Source organism: Cebidichthys violaceus, unplaced genomic scaffold (assembly GCF_023349555.1).
Source record: "Cebidichthys violaceus isolate CVI_PGR_0920_01 unplaced genomic scaffold, fCebVio1.0.p SCAF_78, whole genome shotgun sequence".
In the NCBI taxonomy this organism is placed as follows: Eukaryota; Metazoa; Chordata; class Actinopteri; order Perciformes; family Stichaeidae; genus Cebidichthys; species Cebidichthys violaceus.
In genome coordinates this window covers 722827-747169 of record NW_027176962.1, presented here as the reverse complement: position 1 = coordinate 747169, position 24343 = coordinate 722827, and the positions used below count along the sequence as shown (strand labels likewise).

Below are 24343 nucleotides of genomic sequence, written 5' to 3'. Positions count from 1 at the left end.
TACTGTACATCTCTGTGCATTTATTGTATATCATTTAACATAAATGACTAAAAATCTAACTTCTTGGCATGCCTGTAAAATTAAGTGGAAGAGAAGGTACTATATGATTTTTCTATGCTGGTAAAATTGTCTTTAGATTTAATATTCCTCCAGATACATAAATTAGCATTTTCCTGACATGAAGCACTGAAGTTTGAGTCAAAGTTGCTTCCCTAAATATCACAAATATATAGTTACTCATTAAAAAACTACATAGTGAATACAGTTACAATATATAATTTAAAAAAGCTCACCCTGCACCGCTGCAACATGTCCATACGTAAGTCGTTTGTATCCTCATGTCTAAATTTAGCAGATACACAAATAGCTTGTGTGACACAAGCTCTCTTATCATAAAACGGTGAGAATAAGTGAGTCAGTTTGAGTCTTAAAATGGACTCACCCTTTGAAATGTACAATTTTTTTCTTTTCAATAATGGCAATTGGCTATGTGTAATCATAAGCAGTTATCCAGATAATTTACTTAAGCAAAAGTAGCAATAGAACAGTATAAAAAATACTCCACAGCAGATGCTTTTAAACATCATATGTAAAAGTATTTTCAGCTAAATTTATGTAAAGTATAAAAGGAAAATAACTCATAATACAGGAAAATAAAGCCTTAATGTAATGATATATTGTACTTTAAAAATTGTACTCAATAAAGTTAATAAAATACTTAAGTTACTTTACACCACTGGTCATATAACCCATATTAAACTTATGGGTAAATATATCCTACTAAAAACAGAAAGAAAATCACAAATGCAATTGATGACTCAAAGAATATTGCAACAGAGTTTATATAATTGTTAATAAATATATACATACCATCTGCAACACCACCTTGAGTATTTGTCTTTAGTGTGAGAAAATTAGGCAAAAGCAGATACGCAGAGGTGGTGACACACAATGATTTTATTTATTGACGTTCCCCAAACAGTACCATTTGTTTTCTTACATTCTGTATTGTTTTACCCCACAAAAAAAAAATCCATTGCTTCATTCAAACCTGGAAATTATGTAATTACATTAACATAGTCATAATTTGATGAGCTCTTACAAACAAATGTGCTTGGCACATTTTCCTAATTTTCCTTCATAGTTGTATTCTTCAAAGTATAATGAAAGAAAAAGATGCTTGGTCTGATCAGGGAATGATAACCTAAATCAGAGGCACATGAGGGGGGCCAGTGTGGGAAAATTAACCAGTCTAGCACAATGCATTCCTGTCCTGTAAGTCAGCAAAAAGCCCAGCAACAGAAGGCAGGGAGGAATGTGACTTTTACACCATTGTAACCAGTTGGATTTATAAAAAGGTAACGCTTATTCAACTCCGATTTATCTTATGGTTATTCAGTGAACCACAGAAAAATGACACGTTTCAAGATAAATTGAAGAATAACTCGCATGGTAAATCCACCAGGGTTTTTACCTCGGATTCCCAGTGTTGCAACACCCTCTGCGACTGATGTTCAAAGCTGTCATTTGAACAAGCACTCCCACCATTGTGTGAAAGACAACAGCAACACAACCCTGCTTGTGGAAACACAGATCAAACATGAGCTCATTACACAAACAGGGGAAATAAGCTCAAATACATTGATTTCTGTTGCCAACTTCAAAGCTCCAACAATACTTTTTACCAAATAAATGTGAGGTACATTCCCTGGTCATAATGGAAGACATTAAAAAGGTGGAAAGTTTGGATTTTTTGTTGTGTTTGTCAATCAATCATAGTTCAGCTGTAAACAAAGTTTTTAACATCTTCAGAAAAAAAGAAAAATCTATATTTTACAATTTACATTTATTTCTTTTCTAGTGTTTTAGTCAAAGGGATACCCTTTTGTTTATGTTTGAGTAAATATTAGTCAACTGTGGTTTTAATTACGTAACATAAACATTTTAAATAGCCACACTTCCCCCATAAATCCCATCAGAGTGTGTGCTACTGGCTCATAGAGCTCTGACACAGCCTTCTTTTCACGACACCATCTAAGAAAAAGCGTTTCACCGAGCAAAGCACTCACATGCTTAACCGTCTCACATGCTTCTCTCATATATACCACCACCACCACACCTGTAAACGAAGCAGTAGCTTAATAGAAAACAGGTCTTTTGACTGCTGAGACATGCCAGACTTAGAGACAGCTAGGTCGGATTTAAAAGTTAAGAAACATAGTGAGATACTGTATGTGCTTCAAATGGTGAGCTGTAGTGACAAAGCATCTCCCCTCCTTTGCTCGCTGTACTATGTACAGGCTACAATGTATTATACATCTCTTTTTATGAATGTCCTCCTGAATTGAGTCATTGTAGCCACCAGCGAAGCATAACATTTGGAGTAGAAGCATGTTTAGCAAACTTGAAAAAAAAAAAAGATATTTCTAGTAATTGTACATTTAACTTTAACAAAACATCTATATAAAAACTTGCTAAACCACACTGCCAAATGTACCTCAGACCTACAATGGTATTTGGCCTGTTGCAACAACAACAACAACAACAACAACAACAACAACAACAACAAAAATACTAGCATCAGCCTATAGACATGTAATACCGTGGAGTCCAAAACATACTTTTTGGATGTGGTTCCAACTGACACCTGATTTGTTGAACTGTAAACTGAAGCTATGTCTTTATTCATGGGTAAAACATCAGAAGAAACGCCACGACCACTGCTGCACTGATTTGAACTAAAGGGTTTAGAAAGTTCAAAACATTCTGTGAATCACTGAAGTGTCGAAACAGTAATTCTGCTGTGCAATTTCACAAACTAAATAGTTATTGTTACAATACAAAGTGGACATAAACGAGTGCAATATTTGCTTATTACAAAGTAGGCTGTAACCTTGGCAGTAAGGCAGTGGCCTATGCAAACACTTGAAAACGCAAAAAAGTGAGCAATTTAAACCGAGGCTCGAAAGCAGGCCTTGGGAAAGGACATGTCCACATTAGACAGGGGTAAATAAGGCGTCCGCTGACATGAAGCGTGTCCTTTTTACCCCTCCACCTGTCATACTGGGATCATGTGACCCGCAAAGAACATGCTTTAATCAGTGCATTTCTCTCTCTCACACACACACACATACACACACACACACACACACACAGACACCAATTTCTTAATTATCATTACCGAGTGTGTTAAAAACAACTTGTTTTCAGTCATTCGTTTTGGCTCAACCAAGGTCGTCTGATTACAAGGGAGTAACCAAACCATGGCCACTGCCCGTACATGTTCAGACACGGATCCCGGCGGTGGAAGCGTCTTGTCTGCGCGTCACGGGGTTTCAGGACGGCGTCGAATCACATCAAAACACAGCATTTGAGACAACTTTCCGATGGTATTTTCCGTTTTTGTAGAGACGCCCGTGTTGCAGTTTCGAATACCTCCCAGATCCCCTCCTTGGTTTTGGCACAGCACTCCAAATAGTCATATGCGCCAATGCGCGTGGCCATGGCCCGGCCGTCCTCTGCCCTCACTGGCTCCAGCTTCAACCGGGACAGCTCGTTCTTTACGTTCTCGTCGTTGCGGAGATCCTTCTTGTTGGCCACTAATATAATGGGCACATTGGGACAAAAATGTTTGACTTCGGGGACCCACTTTTCGGGGATGTTTTCCAACGAGTCCGGGCTGTCCACGGAGAAGCACATCAGAATGACATCGGTGTCCGGATAGGAGAGGGGCCGCAGCCGGTCGTAGTCCTCCTGCCCAGCGGTGTCCCACAAAGCGAGCTGGACTTGCTTGTTTTCCACCTCGATGTCCGCCACGTATGTCTCAAACACAGTCGGAACATACACCTCGGGAAACTCGTCTTTGCTGAACACGATCAATAGACATGTTTTCCCACACGCGCCGTCCCCGACCACGACTAGTTTCTTCCGTATGTCTGCCATTGCTGCCTTTCTTTCTACCTCTCGCTTGAATGTGGCATCCAAAAAGCACAGACAGTCTCGGGGCTTCCACTCCCTCTGCTGTTAAACTCTATATGAGACGTGTCCCATAAGCCGCTCCCGTCTACCAACTCCAGAACATTTACCAGCAACCACCGCAATCTCTTTATAAAGCATAGGGTGGTTTCCTAAATTTAGCAATCCAATCGGAAATAAGGAGGTGAGATCACAGTTTGAAAAGGAAGAGGTGATTGGATCTCATCGAGTTTCCTTATGTAGAAGGAGGGTCGTGGACCACGAGGACCCAGCCGATCCAGGATCAGCCAAAATCAACCAAATCTAACTACATGATGATGTTTTGCGCGACGATTGTGCGTAATTCTCCTTAAATGGGACTTCTGTTATTGGCGTCTCGTGACTTCTCGTCACTAAATTATTTCCCATATTCGAAATATTGTTTTAACTGTTAATACGTTTTTTTTTTAAATTGTTTTTATCTATACTCATCCTTGTCCACAGCATTGAATTAACTAGTATCCAATAATCTTTCATTCAATAAGACTTGATATCCAGCAGCAATATGAGCGCGTTTTAGGGGAATGCTTATTCTTAAAATGTTGTATAACGGGTTGCAAAGCACAATAAACACACCTAGGCGTAACATGTATACTACCTTCACATGGTGTACAAAGGGTAACATGTTGGGAGGCAAATTTACATTGATTGTTATACGCATGTCTACGTAGTTCACGCTATTTACAGGGAGGGGGCACTAGCGTAGGCAAACTCTTAGCTTTGACTATCAAGCGAGCCTTGCTAAATCACCGCTCTCTCCAAGGAAACAAAACAATATAGAATTGGGTTGACGGCGTGCAACAAGCATAGACCCTCTCTCGAAACGACAACGCGTAAGTATATCATCTTTCTTTGTTCACGTCGAAAGCAAAAGCTTTGCAAAGAGATTGATTTAAACGCGACTGCCGTGGTGTGAGTGTTTCCCCTTTTGTTTAGCGGTTAAGGCCCCTCTGTTTGGGACTTGAAGGGGGGCCATGTTGTTTAGCCTCTTGAGTGTTTGGTTGATGTTTTAGCTCACACAACACCAACTTGCAAATTAGCGTGTGCTAGCTCTTGCATTGGCTATTTGGGTTTATTTGGCTCGTTGCGGCCAATCAATGTGGTCTTTCGAGCCAAGAAAATGGCATGTTTTTCGTCCAACACGGGGGCACACTAGCTTACTGTAATGCAATGGCAAATTCACGAATTTAACTTTGATGTCTAACGTCGCAAACCAATAATAAACAGAGCAGGCCCGCTGCGGTTAGCGTTAGCTTGTTAGCAAAGGGGGTTGCTAATGCTCTCTCTAGTTAAGTAGCATTAGCTTACAATAAACATGGTCAATATCGGCTAGTGTCAACAAAGGATTGGACGATAATGATGAAGCAACAATATGCAACACGGGGACAACCTTCTAGTCATTAGCCTTTTGTGAACCACTATTTACGTAAATGTTCAGCCAAAGCCGTAAGTTAGCTTGCTTATTAGCAGCGGACTCTGGCTACGTTAGCTAGCTAGCTTGCTGAAAGGCTTGCCAATCGGTCTGCCACAATGGCCAGTAATGTTGGCTATATCGTTGTAGCTAGATATTTATTTTTCAAAGCCAGCGACAGCTCTCGTTGTGGTTAAACACCAGCAGTGTTGTGTGAAAGCCGCGCGCGTCTTTTAATCATTAGTAACGTTAATGGTAGCGTTGCGTTAGCCAAGACCACCAGCTAACACTAAGCTAACGACAACGTTACCTAGCGTTAGCATTTTGGGTCTTGCAAGCCATTATCATCATGCCCGTAACGCACCTGGTTTGTTCTTGTATTGCCCATTCATAAACGAGAGAACCGCCTAATTAGACTTCCCAGTCGACGTTAATGCCTCCCACGACGGACAAGCGATGTAATTAACGTTACATTGGGATATTCAGGGCGACGTTCATGCTAACTAACATTTCAATCTTCGACCGTAGAACAGCCATAACGTGAAGTCAGGAATACGGGAAATTAGTTATGTCCCGGCGAAAAAAAATAAGTTTGACCTGTTATTCATGGAGTATTCTTTTGGGTGCATACGTGTAGTGCAAAAGTTTAGGTTTGTCTCAAGACTAGCATAATGACCACATGTTGTAACTTACAGCTTTCATAACTCCATAGCCTACCAGAATATAGTCACCTAGCTGTCACGTTAAAATGGGGGGGGCTCATTGACTTTATTCGGATATAAAAAGTAATGTTAGCCATATATGTGTATTATTTGTATCAGTCAAACGCTCTGGTGGACTAGAAGTCAATCAATGCGAGACATCACAAAGGGCCAACGTAAAAACACTGCATGTTCTTGTCAACATAATACTTGTGTGTCGTTTTGTGCAGGCTTTCCCGTGGAATGAGCGTTCCATGCAGCATCCTAGGTATGAATGACGTGGCCTGGCAGGAGACAAGAGGTGGGATGCTGCATGCAAATGGTGCTCCTGAGACCGGAGGTGTCAGAGTTCATGTTGGGGGAGCTGGACAGGCTTCTGGAGTCCCACATTTACAGGGCATGGACAGGGTTGTTAACAACCCCGCCACCCCAGGTACCCCGCAGCCTCCACTGAGTGGACGATCTCAGGACGACGCCACGGTCGGATACTTCTTTCAGAGGCAGCCCGGAGAGCAGCTTGGAGGTTGCACGCCCAGCAAACACCGCTGGCCAACTGGTGATGCCAATCATGTTGATCAGGTAAAGGGTCTTCAGTCATTGTGGTGTTATTTAATCTAACGCGGGTTAGAGGGACAGACGGCAGCGTTCTGTATCGGCTAAAGCTACAAATGTGCAAACCAAACAATAAAACTCTGTTAGTCACAACTGACACTCGGTCATTTATTCCACAGATTCTTCTAGGAAGGTTTTAACGTTGGAGCACATGAAAAATGTCACTGGCTTTAGTTGGTAGACCATAATGCTGTTGTGCATGAAAACAATAATTTTACTGAAAATGTCTGTAAATACAGTGACAAATTGATTTCATAGTAATTATTAAAAAAGCAGGGACTCACTTTAGGCAATGATATAGCTCGGTGAGTATTTGCCTTTTTTGTATATACAGTTTCTAACCTGGAGAAATAATTTAACTTCATTGAGGAAACGAAATAGAAATGGTCCTCATCACAGCTATATTTGTGTCCCTCTGATGCCCAGTGGTTGTTCTACTGTAGCCGAATAGACATTACGCCAACAGTGAATTCATTGAATTCAATGTATATCAGATACGCTGCAGCATCCAGTCAAGTGTGTCGGATGTTCTTGTTGCCTTTCTTCAGCCTTCCTGACCTGAGAGTTTAGAAATCCTTCCATCATTTTGAACCCATTAGAATTCTGGGTCCATCTATTCTGGCAGATAGAGATCCCTTTGTTGTTTATTATAACAGCTGGTCTACAAGGCTCCAGGCTTTTTTGCCACCGTCCCAAACGTCATTTCAACCGCTCTTAAAGTCGGTGTGAACCATCACAACTTCTAAATGTTCTCCTTTTACTTTTGGGAAAGTCATTTATAGGCACACAATTCAAATTATTAAGAAAAAAATATTGTATTTTCAAAACAAATCTTGTCATCAACACGGATTGGTAGTTTACTATGTAACATTATCAGAGATGGGCGAACAGATGCCATAAATGCCGATGTCCTGATCGCACATTTTACATTTTACTGATTTTCGACGAATAGCGATGTCAATAAAACATTATTTCACACTGTGATGGTTACGGTAAACTGTCCGTTACACCACTACACCCAACCTGCATGCATTTGGGCTATGAGAGGACAAAGGCAAAAGTACTTGGTGGAACATAATGTTAGTAGAATATTCCAAATGTATAGTATGTCCTCAACCTGAAGTACTGTTGGAAATGCTAAAGAAGGCAACATTGGTATCAAAATGATCTTGATGTGGTTTTTATGTGGGTATATTGATCCTCTATATAGACCAGTAAGGGGACTAATCCATCAGGCACCACACCTCCATAAGCTCATTTTGGGAATAGTTGTTTTATTTTCCTTTTTCCTCTCTTTATAAATGTTCATTTAATTTGTAAAAAAGAAGTAGTTTGGGGCCAACCTTCTTAATTATGAGACACATGGCCTCTTAATGTCTGTCGCAATACATGAACTGAGCAATGGGCATTCTAAGATTTATATATTTGGTCAAAGATCTCCATCCACAGACATGCCAGAGTTAAGTTTTGCACCTTTTACTTTACACACACACACACACACACACACACACACACACACACACACACACACACACACACACACACACACACACACACACACTCGCGAGGGGCTCTGGTGAAAATAAACTGGGTGCAGCAACTCTGTGTTGTCCTTGAGTGTAACGTTATAGTTAATATGATTCTAATCTTTCATGCCTTTTGTAATCGTCAGTGTATGAAATTCCTTCTCGACACGGTTGTACTTTGGTGATTAGAACTTATAATGACGGCTAATCAGATTTAGACATTTGAAAGCATGTTGACCCTGGAGTTTCTTTCTCTCTTTTCTGGTGTTTTTTTTGTTCGTATCTTGTTGTATTGTGTCGATTTTATTTATTTACGTCATGCTGAAAAAGCTTTTGTGGGCTGAAGGGCCTCTTGAAATGATGTGAGGCCATGTTTTGTAGTTCTTCATTTCACAGAAGCAAAATGTTTTCAGGGTGAAATTGATAAAAAAAAAAAAAATCAAAGAACCGCTCAGGTTGTGTGGAACAAATGTAATATCCGTGAAGGTCTCTCTTTTGTTGCCTCTCATTTAGTGCTTTTAAGATTAGTTTTTTACACCAGTCTTTCTTTTGTCTCAGGTCCGTGCTGCCGATGAAATGAACTACGACTTTCAAGCGCTTGCTTTGGAGTCCAGGGGCATGGGAGAGGTAAGGGGTTTTTGGTTCTAACATTAGTCTTTTTTTTCTTTTTCTTTTCCATTACAGTATAGCAATACATCAAAATGAATATTTATATGGAAAAACTCCCAGTGTATAGGCTTAAAATATATAGTGCAGAGGTGAGTGAATTTATTTCATTATGTAACTACAGTAACTCGGCACTGCAGTTGTTGAAATTCTTCGGGATGAAAATGCAATAATGTGTTCTCCATGAAGGAGCAAACTACAATCTCTACAGCCTCTCCAAGTCCATAGGGATATCTTCATAGTCAAAGGTCTTTGCTGAAGTATGTTTCAAATATTACATCGCACTTAGACGTGCAAAAATGATCTTACAAAAGATGTACACTTTATGTTCAGCTTCTGCCAGCAAAAAAACTCTGGGATTCTGATGAGCTGGCCAAGGATGGAAGGAAAGGCATGCTTCTTGGAGAGGAGTGGAGGGACAATGCATGGGGATCATCTCGTGAGTGGCTCCTATGTCTCTGGACGTTGTATTCTCACCTCACTTTTCTTTCTTCAAGACGAAGAATTCATTATCGGATCTGGTTGTACGGAATTTATTCCAAATCAAATGACATAATTGGAAATGGCGTCATGCCTCACCCTAATGACTGATTTTCATTGTTGCCTTAATCTTAATCTGATGTTTACCCAGCAATGGTTTGCGTTCACATCTGTTCAGCAGTTTGATCACGGCTTCTTATTCAGATCATTCAGTGTCTCAGCCCATCATGGTGCAGCGGCGACCAGGCCAGAGCTTCCACGGGAATGGTGACGCCAATTCTGTGCTTTCGCCTCGCTCAGAAGGCGGAGGTCTGGGGGTGAGCATGGTGGAGTACGTCCTCAGTTCCTCCCCTGGCGACAAGATGGATGGTCGCTACAGGAACGGTGGTTATGTAAGTTGAGCTTCTGTCTCCCCTGTAACTCACAAGAGTGAGTGAGTGAGTTCTCTTGACTTATTCTTTTTTTTTTTAATGTATACAGGGTGGAGGAGATGTTGACCAAGATGGGAGAGAGAAGATTGATGCCCAAGAGAAAGTCTCCCCCTATGAAGAGGACAAGAGCCCAGAGATGAAGGTTGGAGATGAGAATGATCCAGCTAAAGCCAACGGAAGAGGTCTACTTAACGGCATGGACAGGGACTGCAAAGACTTCAAGTATGTGTTCCTTTTACAGTAATGTAAGGTGAACGGCAACCCCTTGTTTTGCGCTTTTATAAATATGGTGATTTTTAAATTCAGACTTTGAGCTGTATCTTCGAACCATCATCTGCAACCCTTGTTTTTTTTTGTTTTTTTTTAAATCCTCCTCATTTCAGAATGCTTGCTAGAATGTCTTCTAATGTTTTGTCCTAAAATGACACGTGCGCTTCTGTACTTTCCCAGTCCGACCCCTGGGAGCCGCCAAGCTTCCCCCACTGAGGCGGTGGAGAGAATGGGTCCCGGTCAGTCCGGTTTGGAGATGATGGGACAGCACCACCCTCATGCCTTCCAGCAACACAACCCCGCCCAAAACAAGGCCCCCGAGGACTTCCAGAACCAGGAGGCCCAGAACATGGGAGGCATGGAGCAACAAGCCGGCGTGGAGTCCCTCCAGTTTGACTATGCTGGTAACCAGATTCAGGTGGACTCTTCAGGGACGCCAGTGGGATTGTTTGACTACAACTCACAGCAGCAGGTTGGTTGACAAACAAAATGCATCTTTCAAGAGATCTATATGCAAGTTTGCTCAGCAGATTGTGACATGTGTTTTATCCCCCCCCCCCCCCCCCCCTCCTCCAGTTGTTCCAGAGATCAAATGCCCTGACTGTTCAACAGCTAACTGCAGCTCAGCAGCAACAATATGCCCTGGCTGCAGCCCAGCAGCAGCATCTCGGTAAATGAGGCAGTTTGTCTTAAGTGTGCCGCGTGATGTAGTTTAACTACCATTTCTCTATGGAGACCTATTTATTTTTTTTCAGCTGCAAGTCATTTGAGTGAGATTTGATATGGAGAAATGAATTGCATTGCTGTTCCTCTCATTACCCAGCTGGCCTTGCTCCTGCCTTTGTGCCAAACCCGTACATCATCAATGCTGGCCCCCCCGGTACGGATCCCTACACTGCCGCTGGGCTGGCCGCAGCAGCCTCGCTTGCAGGTGATCGCATTTTAATCCCTTATGTTGTTGTCAGTCAAAAGCTAGCACTTAGATGTATTTCTGATACACAATGCTGTTGTGCCAAGTTCAGATACAAGTCACTGTTCTAGTCGGTCGTATTGGATGTGTGTGTGAAACGTCTAAATGTCTTCCACAGGTCCCACGGTGGTTCCGCCGCAGTACTACGGTGTTCCTTGGGGTGTGTATCCGGCCAACCTTTTCCAGCAACAGGCTGCGTCAGCTGCCAATCACTCAGCTAATCAGCAAGCATCCAATCAGGGGCCAGGCCAGCAACAGGTAGGAAGTGTTGTGCTTGGTGTCTGTGGCGTCATTCCCGAAAACAAAAAACTCTCTTACAGTTTGAATTTCATTGTTATCGATGATGCAATAAAGTAAAAATACTGAAACTGAAGCTATTTAAGGTAATATAGAAATACTTCAGATTTGAAACAAAGTCCTCGAGCACTTATCCTTATCTTCCTCTCCAGGTGATGCGCACAGGAAACAACCAGCGACCTCTTACTCCTGGGCAAGGCCAACAGAGTCAGCAGGAATCTCTAGCGGCAGCAGCAGCTGCAAACCCTGCATTGGCATACGCAGGAATGTCTGGTTGGTAGACCTTCTCTTACAACTACCCTGTAGCCAAAGACATTGGGGTGTGTGTGTGTGTGTGTGTGTGTGTGTGTGCGTGTACATAGTAATCTATCATTTCTGACTGCTCATTTTGTTCATCTCTTTAGGTTATCAGGTTTTAGCCCCTGCAGCCTACTATGACCAGAATGGGGCCTTGGTGATGGGCCCCGGTGCCCGAGCTGGTCTAGGTGGGCCAGTTCGTCTAGTCCAGACCCCTCTCCTCATCAACCCTGCAGCAGCACAGGCTGGTTAGTACTAGTCCGTATAATTTCCAATATGTGGACCCACTCCTCTCTGTTCTTACTTGGTTCCACTCAGGGTCTTTCTCACCTCAGCTCCCCCTTTTTCCCCCTCCCACTCTCCTCCCTCCTCCCCACTTCCCACAAGCAGCTGCGGTGTCAGCATCTGGCTCCGGTAACAACATGTCTGGTCCTCCGGGCAACGGTCTATACCGCTCAATGCCTCAACCTCAGCAGCAGCCTCAGCAGCAGCAGGCTCCTCCACCCAGCAGCGGCCTGCCCTCCAGCTCATTTTACGGCTCTGGATCGGTCCCCAACACTTCTCAGAGCAGCTCCCTCTTCTCGCACACCTCTGCTGCGCCGCCACCACAGAGCTCCTCCCTGGGCTTCAGCAGTGCCGCCGGGTCCCTCGGCGTCGGCCTGGGCTCTGCTCTCGGAGGCTTCGGCTCTTCTGGTCAGTGACTTTGGCCACAAGATGCATGTGGATTAACAGAACTTTACTTTTCGGGGTCTTGTTTTTTTCCTCAACTATTTCTCTATTGTTTTTCTTACAGTGTCCAGCTCTACCAGTAGCAGTGTATCTCGCAGGGACTCCCTACTGGCAAGTTCTGATCTATACAAACGCGGCGGCAGCAGTTTAACTCCCATCGGCCAGCCCTTCTACAACAGCCTGGGCTACTCCTCTTCACCCAGCCCCATTGGCCTCACACCAGGCCACTCTCCACTTACTCCTCCACCTTCTCTGCCCTCCTCTCACGGATCCTCTTCCAGCCTTCACCTAGGTAAGCCTCACATTCATGGGAATGGTGAGCGATTGATGGCTTTTTACATAGTTTGATTTTAAAATGTGTGTTCCGTCTCTGTTTCACATGCGTAAGGATCATGTGCTACCACTACCACTACAACAGTATCCGGTTGTTCTCTAATCCTAGGTGGCCTGACAAATGGCAGCGGGCGTTACATTTCTGCCGCGCCTGGAGCTGAGGCCAAGTACCGGAGCACCGGGGGGACGTCCAGTCTTTTCAATTCCAGCAGCCAGCTGTTCCCTCCGTCTCGGCCTCGCTACAGTCGTTCTGATGTAATGCCGTCCGGACGCAGCCGCTTACTGGAAGACTTCAGGAACAACCGCTTCCCAAACCTGCAGCTCCGTGACCTGCCGGGCCACATGGTGGAGTTCTCTCAAGACCAGCATGGATCCAGGTGGCTAACAAAATGCTTCTTTCTTTTTTTTAAACTGTAAACCTAAGAGTGTGCATTGGTGTACCAAACATCTGCTGAATTTATTGTCGTTGCTTCAATCTTCTCTTGTCTAGATTCATCCAGCAGAAGCTAGAGAGGGCCACTCCAGCTGAGAGGCAGATGGTGTTTGGAGAGATTCTGCAAGCAGCGTACCAACTGATGACTGATGTATTTGGGAACTATGTCATCCAGAAGTTCTTTGAGGTTGGCGACAGTTTATCTCGGTGTCATTTCAGTAACCAAACGCATATTAATCTAGTAACATTACAGCGTTGTCTGGAGCATGTGTGCAGCAGGGTTTGTGTTTTGTGTGCTGCTGCAGTTCGGAAGCGCAGACCAGAAGCTGGCTCTGGCGACGCGTATCCGTGGACACGTCCTTCCCCTGGCTCTGCAGATGTATGGTTGTAGGGTCATTCAGAAAGCCCTGGAGTCCATTTCCTCAGACCAGCAGGTAATTGTAAGTGAGATTATACTTCTCTATGACGTTTTTTTTTTTTCCCGACCTTGTTTTTCTTCATCGGTCAGCACGGTGACACGTGTTTTTAAAACGATGCCCTCGTTCCCTTTTTTTTTTTTTTTTATCTTCACTTCAGAGCGACATCGTCCGTGAGCTGGATGGCCACGTGTTGAAGTGTGTCAAGGACCAAAATGGCAACCATGTGGTGCAGAAGTGTATCGAGTGTGTCCAGCCTCAGGCCCTGCAGTTCATTATCGATGCCTTCCAAGGACAGGTGGGTTTATTATCAAAAAGCAATGGCTCAGCTGACAGTCATTCCCCCTTTTTTTTAACAATCTACTTCATGCGTTGGTGGAGATGTAAAACATTTAAAATGCCTGCATATGAGCTACGTATGTGGCATCTTTTTAAAAATGCCAATCCATAGATAAAATAATCAGCCTGAGATGAGGGAAACTCTGGGTTTTCAGTTCCAGAGCGAAAGGTAGCTTAAACTCTGGGTCTGTTCCAGTGAGTTTCTCTCGTTTTATTTCCTCACTCGGTCCGATCAAAGCCCGTCTTGCAGAGGTTTACTGTCCGTCAGAATGTAAATCCTGGTTGGATATTAGTTTGTTACTCAGGAAAATCTAAAGTTGCTGCGTTTTTTTATTCTGAGCCTTCACCCTCTGCTCAGAATAAAACCTCTGCGTGTCCTTATGTACAACACTGTCACTCATCAAAACATGATTCCTATAATATGTCAATATTTGAGTGAGTAGGATCGTAGTGCAGCTATAGAATTTAGTTGGAGAATGATTTTATTTTAAAGTGAACAGGTTGTAACAGCATTTCAGTGACTTTGGGTCTTTGCTCACAACCTTGTCTTTGATCTATTTATTGTTCATCTTCAGTCAGCCCCTGTGTTTTTGTCCCGTCAGATTAAAGCTGAACAAATATATTTAAAATGCAATTTTATCGTAGTCTTGCGAATAATTAATTAATCGACGATACAGAATAAAATCTAATTGTGTTAACTTATTGACTCTTCCCCTCTCTGACTCGAGCTGTTTCATTAATTATAGATGTGCACAGTCCATATATATATTGCATGCATTCATATCTCCACATCCACTGGATTAAACCCTTTTTTTATTTTCCTTTCCAGGTGTTTGTTCTCTCCACACACCCCTATGGCTGCAGAGTCATCCAAAGGATTTTGGAGCACTGCACCCAGGAGCAGACTCTGCCCATCCTGGAAGAGCTGCATCAGCACTCTGAACAGCTGGGCCAGGTGAGCACATCTGTCCCCAACCCGTCTTCATTTCTAAGCCCTCAACTGTTTGCTTTGTTAGCTGTGACGGAATCGTTGTCGAGATCTGTGCTCGTCACGTGTATTTGCATGTCTCCAAGCATTCCATATTGTCGGCTCGTCATTATTCCCGTGTAGTTGTGGTCTGCGAAGTGTAAAAGTGTTCAGGATGAATGTATTTTTGTACTGTTAGCTGTCATTGCATCTGACGTATGTGATTCTCTAAACATCCACCCTGCCCCTTCACTTATTCCATCTAGAAATATCAAGGCGTATCATTGGAGATGACACCCAAAACGTATTATACAGTGTCCCGCGATGCACTGTTCAAGGTCAGAGCAATTTGCCTCTCTCTCTCGCGGATGTCGCTGTCCTCCCCTTCCTCTTTCCCTTTTTTTTTTTTTTTTAATCTTCTCTTGTGTAAAGAATCTAATTCAACCTGTAAATAGTTCTCCAACTTCCAACTACAGGCCTTCTCCTAACCCTCTGAGCCGCCTTTTTCTCGTCTTTTTCCCCCCTCCCCATCTTGCTTTATGCCACAGAGGCTTCACTGATGATCCCTCTCTTTAGCCTAAAGCATCTCCTGATCAATCTGTTTTTCAGCTACTTAATTTCACTGCAATTGTTTCGATATGAGCAGAGAGTTTAAACCTCTTTTGGACAACTTAGTACTTGAGTACTTAAATAAACCTCAAGTCCAAAATCATGCAGCTTCTTGTTAAAACAGATTGACAGGAAATGGATTTGAAGGCAAATACTACCAAATGAATGGAGGTTACATAACCTACCCAACCAATCACTACTTTAACAAGATGCATTCAGAGTGGTGTCGTTTGTTGCTTGGTCAGGTGAGTTTTACACCCATTTCTGAAGGGGCACCGATGCTGCTGGTTGTGTTGTCTGTCTGTTCGGCGACACTCTGAACCAGCAGCATCTGTTCTGTCTGACCTTCTGCAGTGATGACGTGAGGGTATTTGTAAGAGTGTCACTCATTCGTCTACCCATCATTGTAGAGACGCATGCTTATCTCGCACCAATTACGACCGAGAGTAGTGCATGCGCGTCAGTCGCAGTAAAGGGTGTCGCACGGATCCTCTTCTTTTTTTTTTTTTGTTTGTGATTTAGTCAATATTTTTAAAATGGCTTTTTTACCTCGAGCTCACACCTCCACTGCCTCCCGCAGGATCAGTACGGTAACTACGTCATTCAGCATGTTTTGGAGCACGGCAGGCCAGAAGATAAGAGCAAGATAGTCGCCGAGGTTCGTGGGAAGGTTCTTGTCCTCAGTCAACACAAATTCGCGAGGTAAGTCGACCTCAAACCGTCTACAATCCACCACGTGGTTAGATTCAAGCACAGTGCAGCCACCAACTCCATATCAAAATCAGTTTGTCACCATTAATGGAAGATTAATGTGGCTTTGATTTAAGTCTGCTAAAATATCATGCTGTAAAACTGACCGTTTTAACAGTGCTGCATGAAACGCTAACATGGATCATGTTGCCTGATGTGCTTGGTTTGTACTATGGGCTGCTCCTTTTTATTTACTTTTTTTTTTTTTTTTTTTTGCCTGAGTGCACTCTTAAGGTACTACCTTGAAAGACATACGTGAGAAAAAGTAGTCCCTCTGTCCCTGAATCGTCAAAGAGATAAATAGTAGCATCTCTGAAGCTTGAATCCATCCACACCGACGTCAGAGAAGCTGTGACTTCGGCTCCGTTATGGATTTTGTAACCGCAGCTTTCCCTCTTGTCTGTTGTTCCTCCAGTAATGTCGTGGAGAAGTGCGTGATCCACTCTTCGCGCGCGGAGAGGGCCCTGCTGATAGACGAAGTGTGCTGCCAGAAAGACGGGCCCCACAGCGCCCTGTACACCATGATGAAGGACCAGTACGCCAACTACGTCGTCCAGAGGATGATCGACATGGCGGAACCGGCTCAGCGCAAAATCATCATGCACAAGGTCGGTAACCTGCTAACTCTGTGTGATCATGCAGATACAATTGATTTTAAGCAAGGGAAACTAACGATTTAATTGTGTAATTTATTGTTCTGCTGATTATTTTCTTGATTTGTCAATCAGATGTCCAAAACCTAAAACTATCTGACATACTATCATGAAGTACCAACATTTTATAACCTGCAGCCAGTGAATCTTTAGTGTTTTTGCTTCAGAAATCACTTAAATTGATTATTGAACTTGTTGTTGATCCGCTAATTGATCGGTAAACAAATCCTTTCAGCTCTACTTTTTGACTCTGCTGACCTTTTTGCCCGTCTCTCCCTCCTCAGATCCGTCCTCACATCGCCACTCTACGTAAGTACACCTACGGGAAGCACATTCTGGCCAAGCTGGAGAAGTACTACATGAAGAGCGGGTCTGAACTGGGTCCCATCGGCGGCCCCACCAACGGCCTCATGTAGTCCCCGTCGACACCCCGGGTCCCCTGAAGAAGTGGAGGAGTAGGAGGCCCGAACCCCCCCCCCCCCTGTTCTGTGAGAGATGCTCCTTAGACATAGGGGTTAGCCTTTGACACCCTCTGTTATCCCATTTTGAGGGAATTACCAAAAAAAAAAAAGAGACAAGTCAACTTCACCTAAGAACGCTGTGACAACTGACCCCTGCCACTCTGCCACCCCGCCACCCCTGGTGCAGGTCCCCAGTGTGGCCCCCAGGGGACGCACAGTCAGCAGGCAGATTTTATTTTGATTTTAATTTTTTCCCTGGGTAAAGCACAAGCCCATTGTTAATGATGTAATTGATGTATTTGACTGGTTTTCATATTATCTTGTACATTTAGTTTTTTACCTTGTAAATTCTCTGTAGAAAAAAAAAAAACAATTATACACTATTGCTGAAATTTCCAATTCCTACAATTAACACCAGCAAGTGATTTTCTAAGGTTAACCTGAGTGATCCTTTTAAAAGAAAACAATTCCACTTGTTTTTTTGTAACCAGACTTATTATGTCAGCTGTTCTAATCAAGTCTAGGCAATTGACTATTCTATTTGTATATTGTCCCACGTACGGTAAAAGTGTTTCCCATGCCAAAGCAGCTGATGGATTAGTTTTTAAATAGCACTACATAGTATGGATGGATATAAGCGCCTCCGTCCACAGGTGAGTACTATGTGTCCTGTGCCACAGTCACCCAGAGGTCTCCAAGACCGGATCGCGAGCTCGGCTTAGGGAGTGGTGCTTTAGTCTAGGGTGGTGTTTCTTTTTTTCCAGTGGTGGCTTATTCTTTTTCAGGCTAATTGGGGAGGGGGGGGGGGGGGCGTGTGTTTACCCGAGCGGCTTGTCGTCTGCCTGATGTAATTTTCTGAACATTTTCGGTACTAAATATTACAGACTGACCAACCTGAGCTGCTGCATCCACTGAGCCCCATTTTTTTGAGCCGTCTGTCCCTCATCCAGGTGATCACTCGGGGGGGGGGGGGGGGGGGGTTATGCAAATTTACAGGCTACCATTTAACTTATAGAAGAAGCAGAGCATGAGGTTTGGTTGTACAGCGGTGTAATCTTAACATGAAATGACTGTGGGGGGGGGGGGTATAGTGGGTTGGGGGGGGCTATGTGTCGGCATGCTGTGACAGGTTTTAATCCTTGGAATGATTTTTTTTTTTTTTTTTTCCGTTATGTTTTGTGTAACATCTTATCTGTCTTGTACTTTGAGATGAACACTGCCCTAGAAACGGTATCTTTATGTACTGAATAATCATCTCTTGCGTAGAAGTAGTTTAACGATGTATAGCATCTTTATGTACGTGTAAATTGTTGCTTTTTTGGGTAGGGGCTTGCAGCGACGATGGGACCCCCACCGCCTGAAGGCCAGAGTAGTCCAAAAAAAAAACAAAAAAAAAACCCAAGATGTTGTGAAGTGGTGCTTTTCCCAGCTCTGTATATCTGAGGTGACATGAACTAGAAGTAGTGGGATAAGTTGAAGAAAGGGATGCTGAAAGAACCTTCTTATTAATGGTTCTGTTTTTTTACTTTTTCTTTTTCTTTTTTTTTTTTTTTTCCTCATGTGGTTGGGTATGCAAGTGCATTGGTGGAGGCCGGTGGGGCCATCGAAAGCTATACAACTCACCTGTAATGCTCGTAGTGATGGCTTCATATGAATACTTGTAGAATACATGTAGTATATGTGCAGTTAATAAGTGTAAGATTATTAGTTTAATTGAAGAAAAAAAAAAATGTGTCTAGTTGTGGTGTTTTGACAGGCCTTGCTCTAAATTTGTAGTGATGCTTTTATTTCGTCTGTACAGTTGTACATTTGTAAACGTTTATGCTGTAAATGGGATGTCTTTTACACTTTTTGGGGAGGAAAAAAGGCAAAAATGTGCATTTTGATGTGTGTATATTCATCACTCCTTTCCCCTTGAATATAATGTATACAGTTTTATTTGATCAAGTGTTATTTTAAAGGAAGAAACAAATCTTTATGGCTTCACAATCTGGCATGTTTTTAATCTGTTATGGGAAAGGCCAGCCTCTATTTGTACCGGAGCTGTAACATCCACTGTTGATAGTATTTCTGAAGTGTGACACTTTAAAAAGAAGAAGAAAAAAAAACACTCTGTACTCAAATTGAGGCTGCATTTAGTCCTCTCTGTTACCATGGAAACTTCACAGGACATGACAAGAATTATTTTTGTACAGATGAGTGCTGTATTTTGGAACAGCTTCTACCTTGTAAGCAAAAGCAATGTAAAATATTGTCAATTATATAAATATGAACATATGAGTTTTGTCACACTGTCAAAGTCATGTACATTTTCAGGTGGCCTTATGTACATTTCCAGATGTTAGATGAAGAAAACAAACTCATTTTTGGAAGCAGAATTGTGACTATGTATGATTAAACTGTTCTTCTAACATTTGACCCGCTTTGTTGTGGTTTTTCCCTCACGTTCGCCATCTTTTAAAGCTCTTCTAGCTCCATGTTTAACTCTCGGATGTACGAGCTGCTGCTGCTTGAAGTGATCTGTGTCAGAGATGAGGAAGTGTCGCTCTCCGTCGTTGAACTTGTGAAAGCTTTATTCCTCTAAATATGATCCCGAGACACTAAAACAGATGCAAATCCCCAAGAAATGCGCTAACTTTTCACACGGAGACCTAAACTTAGTGTGATTAAAATGTACATAATGGCAAAATGCATGCCCAGTAAAACGTGTGTATACTCAGGTAGTACAATGAGTAGATATTTTATGTTTTCTTGCACCTCACATCTATGTGCACTCAGGGTTTCAATTCATTGAAAAATAAATACAGACATATCCACGTCTTGTACTAAGTGTATACTATTTCTACTGCTGCTCTACATTTCAGAGGTCAATATTGTACTTTTTTTTTTCTCCACACATGGTGGCTGTAGCGCAGTTCCTAGTTTCCAAATTAAGATTTGACATACAAAATATCTGAAAGACAATGTATTATTATAGATTTAATTATAGATCTAAAGTGGTTTGCTCCACCTCGACCGGTCACAACATCAGAATACAAACGCGTCAATGCATCAATAATGATTCACGCCATTCTTTCATAAATCAAATGAATGACAGTGTTCTTCAGGTGCGCCTCTGTAAACACGTTACACTCTGACGGTGTTCTTAGTTGGTCGTGACGCAGTGGTGGGCGGGGTGCGGGCAGCGCGGTGGAGGCTCGAGTTTCAACACCTTAAACACCTTGTCGAGTACCTGTCGAGGGTTAGGACAAAATAAACTGAACGCCAACTCTACGGGAAGATGAGGAGGTCTTGGGCAGCTTCTTTGGTCGTGGCGTTGGGGTTGATACATCCCGTCAGTATGTCGGTAAGTCGTTTTCAGTCTGCTTTCAACGGTGTTGACGTCAAGGGAATCTCGTGCTCACCTTCCTCACTTCCTCAAGCCACTGTCGCTATATTACTGTCCAAAGGTGTGTTTACTTTTACGATCGTATTGTTTGCTGGGTCTTGAGTTTTGTTAGAAACCTTCACGATTAAAGTTTTAAAGTTTATTTAATGTACAATAGTTGGAGTTTGTGCTCATTTGATTCTCTTTTATTTCAATAATGTTTTTTAACATTCATTAGAAACGTATTGGTGTGAGAGATCAAATATTGCACGCAGAGAATTGAAGATATTAATGATAAAAGTGTGTTCCTGCAGAGGATATCACACTGTTTTTATGAATTTTACAACTCCAAAATAATCTAATTACTTTCTTTTTCTTTTATTAGGAATTAATTATCTTAATTGGGCAGAAAATGCCTCATCGGCACTGGTGGATGTATGTGAGCAGTTATCAATAAAGAGCACTTTATTTATTGTATAATTATGTAACCTAAATTCTATAATTGTTGCATAGTTTAATCTATAACATGCACCAATTTTTACGAGTGTATTGTGTTGTGTGTAAAATTATAATCCACAAAGTAACAAAATAAAAAGTACAATATTTCCAATGGTGGTAAAAGTACTTAAGATACTTTAGTAAAAGTAGCAACGCCACAATATACAAATACTCCAATACAGGTCAAAGTCCTGCACTCAAATCACAAGTATAAGTACAGAAGTATTTACAAAGGAAAACGTGCTTAAAGTATCAAAAGTAATCATTATGCGTTCAGTACAAGTTGCCCCATAACTAATAAACTGTCATGCAGTGTAGTATTTAATTAAATGATTAATACTGATGTCTTCAAATCACTTGTTTTGTCTGACCAGCAATGCAAAAACCACACACACACACACACACACACACACACACACACACACTAAAAACATTCACACCTGTGGAAAAGTTCCTCTTGCATCCATGTCTGTAGTCTGGGGGAGGAAACTTTGGGAGAAACAAACCTTGGCTCCATTTCAAGTTAAACCCAAGATTCACTGCGTCCCTTTAAGCATTCGTTGCTGCCTGACAGATGTTTCCAGCTGTTAACATTATTAGTATGTGCACAACTACAGACATTTTATTTCCTGGCAGGGTTTTAACAGTATGAGGCTAAACGCACAGAGCCTTTAGGTTTGAGTAGTTAGCAGTGCTCCATGCTGCTGTACAGTACACTAAACACTGACGGTGTTGAGTCCAAACAACAGATCATGAGCTCTTTTACCTTCACTGTTTTGCCAAATGGGTGGAGTGACTTTACCATTTAATTCAAGCTCTATTCTCTGCTGATTACACTTTATTGGTGATAACAATGGCGTCATTCTGGTGTTGCTTCAATGGGACTTTGTATCTAAGCCATGATTCATTTCTTTATTGTCCTTTTACAGGCTTCCTTCCCCTCTTGTCTGTTTTTATATATCTGATAATAAGACAGGAAAGAGTATTGTGGTGGTCCGCATATTTTAATACCCTCATCCCCTTTTCTCCGTTAACTTAGTTTTCTGCCCCTCCTGAGGACTTAGAGGGATCAGGATATGAATTGGACAGTTATGGCTCTGGTTCAGGGGATTGGTCAGAACAAGGTAATGCTGAGTACTATGCACAATGAGTGTTAAATGAAGAATAAAACACACACACAATATCAGCCATATGCTCTCTGTCTCAGGTGAAACAGAAAACATCAAGGACGAACCCAACAGCAAAGGAACCAAGGATACGTCCCATGTATGGTTGCTTTCACGAGTCTCATTATTTATTCACCTTGTGAAATAGATGGCAGAGCAGGAAATGAAGTGTTGCAACTGTTCCTACTTTTGTCTTCAGGGTTCTCCGGTCCTGAACTTTGACGATACACTCAAAGACGGCAGATCGGGATTTGTCTTCATGGCAAACAGCAAGAGCTTCTTGGAGAACGAAGAAATCTTTGCCGGTACTTTGCAGTAGGGTACATTGAACAGAGAGCGATATGCTGTGTGTTTGTATTCTAACTCAGTAAATTTATGTTTACAGCTGTTATTGCAGGAGGAGCAATAGGAGTGGCGTTCGCAGCTGCAGCTGCAGCACTATTAATCTACATGTGGAAGAAGAAAGATAACGCAGGATACATTGTGGCTCAGCAGAGGGCTTCAGATGGAGACTATCACAGACCCAACAGGGAGGTCGTTCTTGTTTAACTTGGGAACTACTGTAAATGTGTTATTATCGTATTTTTTTTGGGGGGGGGGGAGTTATACTTGCACTCAATGGAAATGTGTCTGCAGTTGTTCATTGAAAATGTATTTATATATCTGATGAAATATAAGAAGAGTCTTTATTAACTTGTCTTTATCAAAGATTTGAGTTTGCTTGTTGTAGACATGGGCTGAGGTAATAAGAACTGTATTTATATGGCGCCTTTCAAAAACAAAGTCACGACGTATTTCACAATAAAACATGAAAGCAAATAAGAAACACAATCTGAGGTTACACAAGATTAAACGATAACATAAAAATAAAACCAGTTCGATGTGAAAATAAGAGTTCCACAGCTTAGATACCAGAATAAAGTGCATTTATTATTTATGACCTGATTTTGCTGAGGACACTGGGGTTCTTAACTTTAACTTTTCATTTTGTAGAAATCAGGTGTAGTCAGCAGATGTATATGATAATGACTTGGTTGAAAGAAGATGGTCATAGATGCAATATGTGATTATTAATTATCAATATTGTATGATACACGTTGCAACATTATTGTTTTAAAGCGGCATTATGCCCACATTTATGTAACGTTTAAAATAAAGATGACCAAGAGTCACTTTACAAGAACTGTTTTGTACAGCAAAGACTTGATAGCCTTTTTTTCAAGACATTTTTATATCACAGGAAAATTACAGGTGTGAAAAATGTAATTTCCAATGACTGAATTCCATTTAGCTGCTTAGGTTTTGGGGTCTGATGCTGTTGGCTCGACTCTTTCACTGTCATGCCTTGCTGGACCCTTGAATAGAGTAGAGCCATTGTTAAATATATGACACTGTGAGCATCATGTCTAGCCCTGGTTGTGCTAAATACCCCCCCCTACCCCACACACATAATGGGTGGATAGATATATGCCATGAAATGATATTTACTATTTTTACATTCTATAATTGTTAATAAATTTGCTTTACAACTTTTAACCCTTAATGTGTTTCTGTTGTTTGTTTTAATTGTATGAGTGTATATTGAGAGCATAAGTACAAGTTTGTTTAAACGTATGTATAACAATGAGAGGATATTATGTGCGTGCTATTGCATCATGTGTATAATCGTTTAATATATAGTACAGTAAGATGATGAAGTGTTGCAGTGTTTTTGGGTTTTTTTTAGGAATCAATCGGACATCACATAGCTAATTTAAGTGCTGATGAGTGATGATATGTAGAAATGGTTTATTATCTATTATCAGAAGTCACAAGGGGCCACAGGGCAATAATGAGCTGTGGGCCCCTGCTGACCCAGCATGCATCTGTTCCTCCTACTCTTGGTGCATTATGTATGTATTACGGCAACGTTATTAATAAAGACCAACTACTGTATCAATATACCAA

General features: G+C 42.0%; 3 protein-coding genes across 6 annotated transcripts; 2 read left to right on the top strand and 1 right to left on the bottom strand.

Annotated features, from left to right (window-relative positions):
• Window positions 1-939: 939 nt before the first annotated feature.
• On the bottom strand, window positions 940-4099 carry LOC137892269 (rho-related GTP-binding protein RhoB-like). The gene has a single exon (XM_068737293.1). The coding sequence runs from the start codon at window positions 3940-3942 to the stop codon at window positions 3352-3354; it is 591 nt and encodes a 196-aa protein (XP_068593394.1). The 5' UTR covers window positions 3943-4099; the 3' UTR covers window positions 940-3351.
• Window positions 4100-4706: 607 nt separating this feature from the next.
• Window positions 4707-18339, top strand: pum2 (pumilio RNA-binding family member 2). 4 transcript variants are annotated; one of them, XM_068737290.1, is made up of 23 exons: window positions 4707-4847; window positions 6357-6705; window positions 8823-8891; window positions 9264-9369; window positions 9615-9802; window positions 9891-10063; window positions 10292-10583; window positions 10688-10781; window positions 10935-11042; window positions 11200-11339; window positions 11531-11651; window positions 11783-11923; window positions 12066-12368; window positions 12469-12696; window positions 12847-13114; window positions 13228-13357; window positions 13476-13604; window positions 13747-13884; window positions 14755-14880; window positions 15159-15230; window positions 16082-16203; window positions 16667-16859; window positions 17189-18339. In XM_068737290.1, the coding sequence occupies exons 2-23, from the start codon at window positions 6370-6372 to the stop codon at window positions 17318-17320; spliced, it is 3609 nt and encodes a 1202-aa protein (XP_068593391.1). In that variant the 5' UTR covers window positions 4707-4847; window positions 6357-6369; the 3' UTR covers window positions 17321-18339. The 4 variants fall into 4 exon arrangements, with proteins under 4 accessions (XP_068593391.1, XP_068593390.1, XP_068593393.1 ...); XM_068737289.1 differs by having other exon boundaries at window positions 13476-13610; XM_068737292.1 differs by lacking the exon at window positions 15159-15230.
• A 2200-nt stretch (window positions 18340-20539) lies between these two features.
• LOC137892300 (syndecan-3-like) lies at window positions 20540-23932 on the top strand. The gene is made up of 5 exons (XM_068737337.1): window positions 20540-20711; window positions 22270-22354; window positions 22438-22496; window positions 22596-22701; window positions 22782-23932. Exons 1-5 carry the CDS (start codon window positions 20646-20648, stop codon window positions 22943-22945), a joined length of 480 nt encoding a protein of 159 aa, XP_068593438.1. The 5' UTR covers window positions 20540-20645; the 3' UTR covers window positions 22946-23932.
• The last annotated feature ends 411 nt before the right edge of the window (window positions 23933-24343 follow it).

What these genes read in the sequence shown, in the direction of transcription:
- LOC137892269 (XM_068737293.1), bottom strand. Translation starts at nt 3,942, where the DNA reads ATGGCAGACATACGGAAGAAACTAGTCGTGGTCGGGGACGGCGCGTGT.
- pum2 (XM_068737289.1), top strand. Translation starts at nt 6,370, where the DNA reads ATGAGCGTTCCATGCAGCATCCTAGGTATGAATGACGTGGCCTGGCAG. An exon ending in AGTCCAGGGGCATGGGAGAG is followed by an intron (nt 8,892 to 9,263) that starts GTAAGGGGTTTT and finishes CTTTATGTTCAG; the next exon opens with CTTCTGCCAGCAAAAAAACT. An exon ending in CAATGCATGGGGATCATCTC is followed by an intron (nt 9,370 to 9,614) that starts GTGAGTGGCTCC and finishes CTTCTTATTCAG; the next exon opens with ATCATTCAGTGTCTCAGCCC.
- LOC137892300 (XM_068737337.1), top strand. Translation starts at nt 20,646, where the DNA reads ATGAGGAGGTCTTGGGCAGCTTCTTTGGTCGTGGCGTTGGGGTTGATA. An exon ending in AGGGGATTGGTCAGAACAAG is followed by an intron (nt 22,355 to 22,437) that starts GTAATGCTGAGT and finishes TCTCTGTCTCAG; the next exon opens with GTGAAACAGAAAACATCAAG. An exon ending in GAACCAAGGATACGTCCCAT is followed by an intron (nt 22,497 to 22,595) that starts GTATGGTTGCTT and finishes TTTTGTCTTCAG; the next exon opens with GGTTCTCCGGTCCTGAACTT.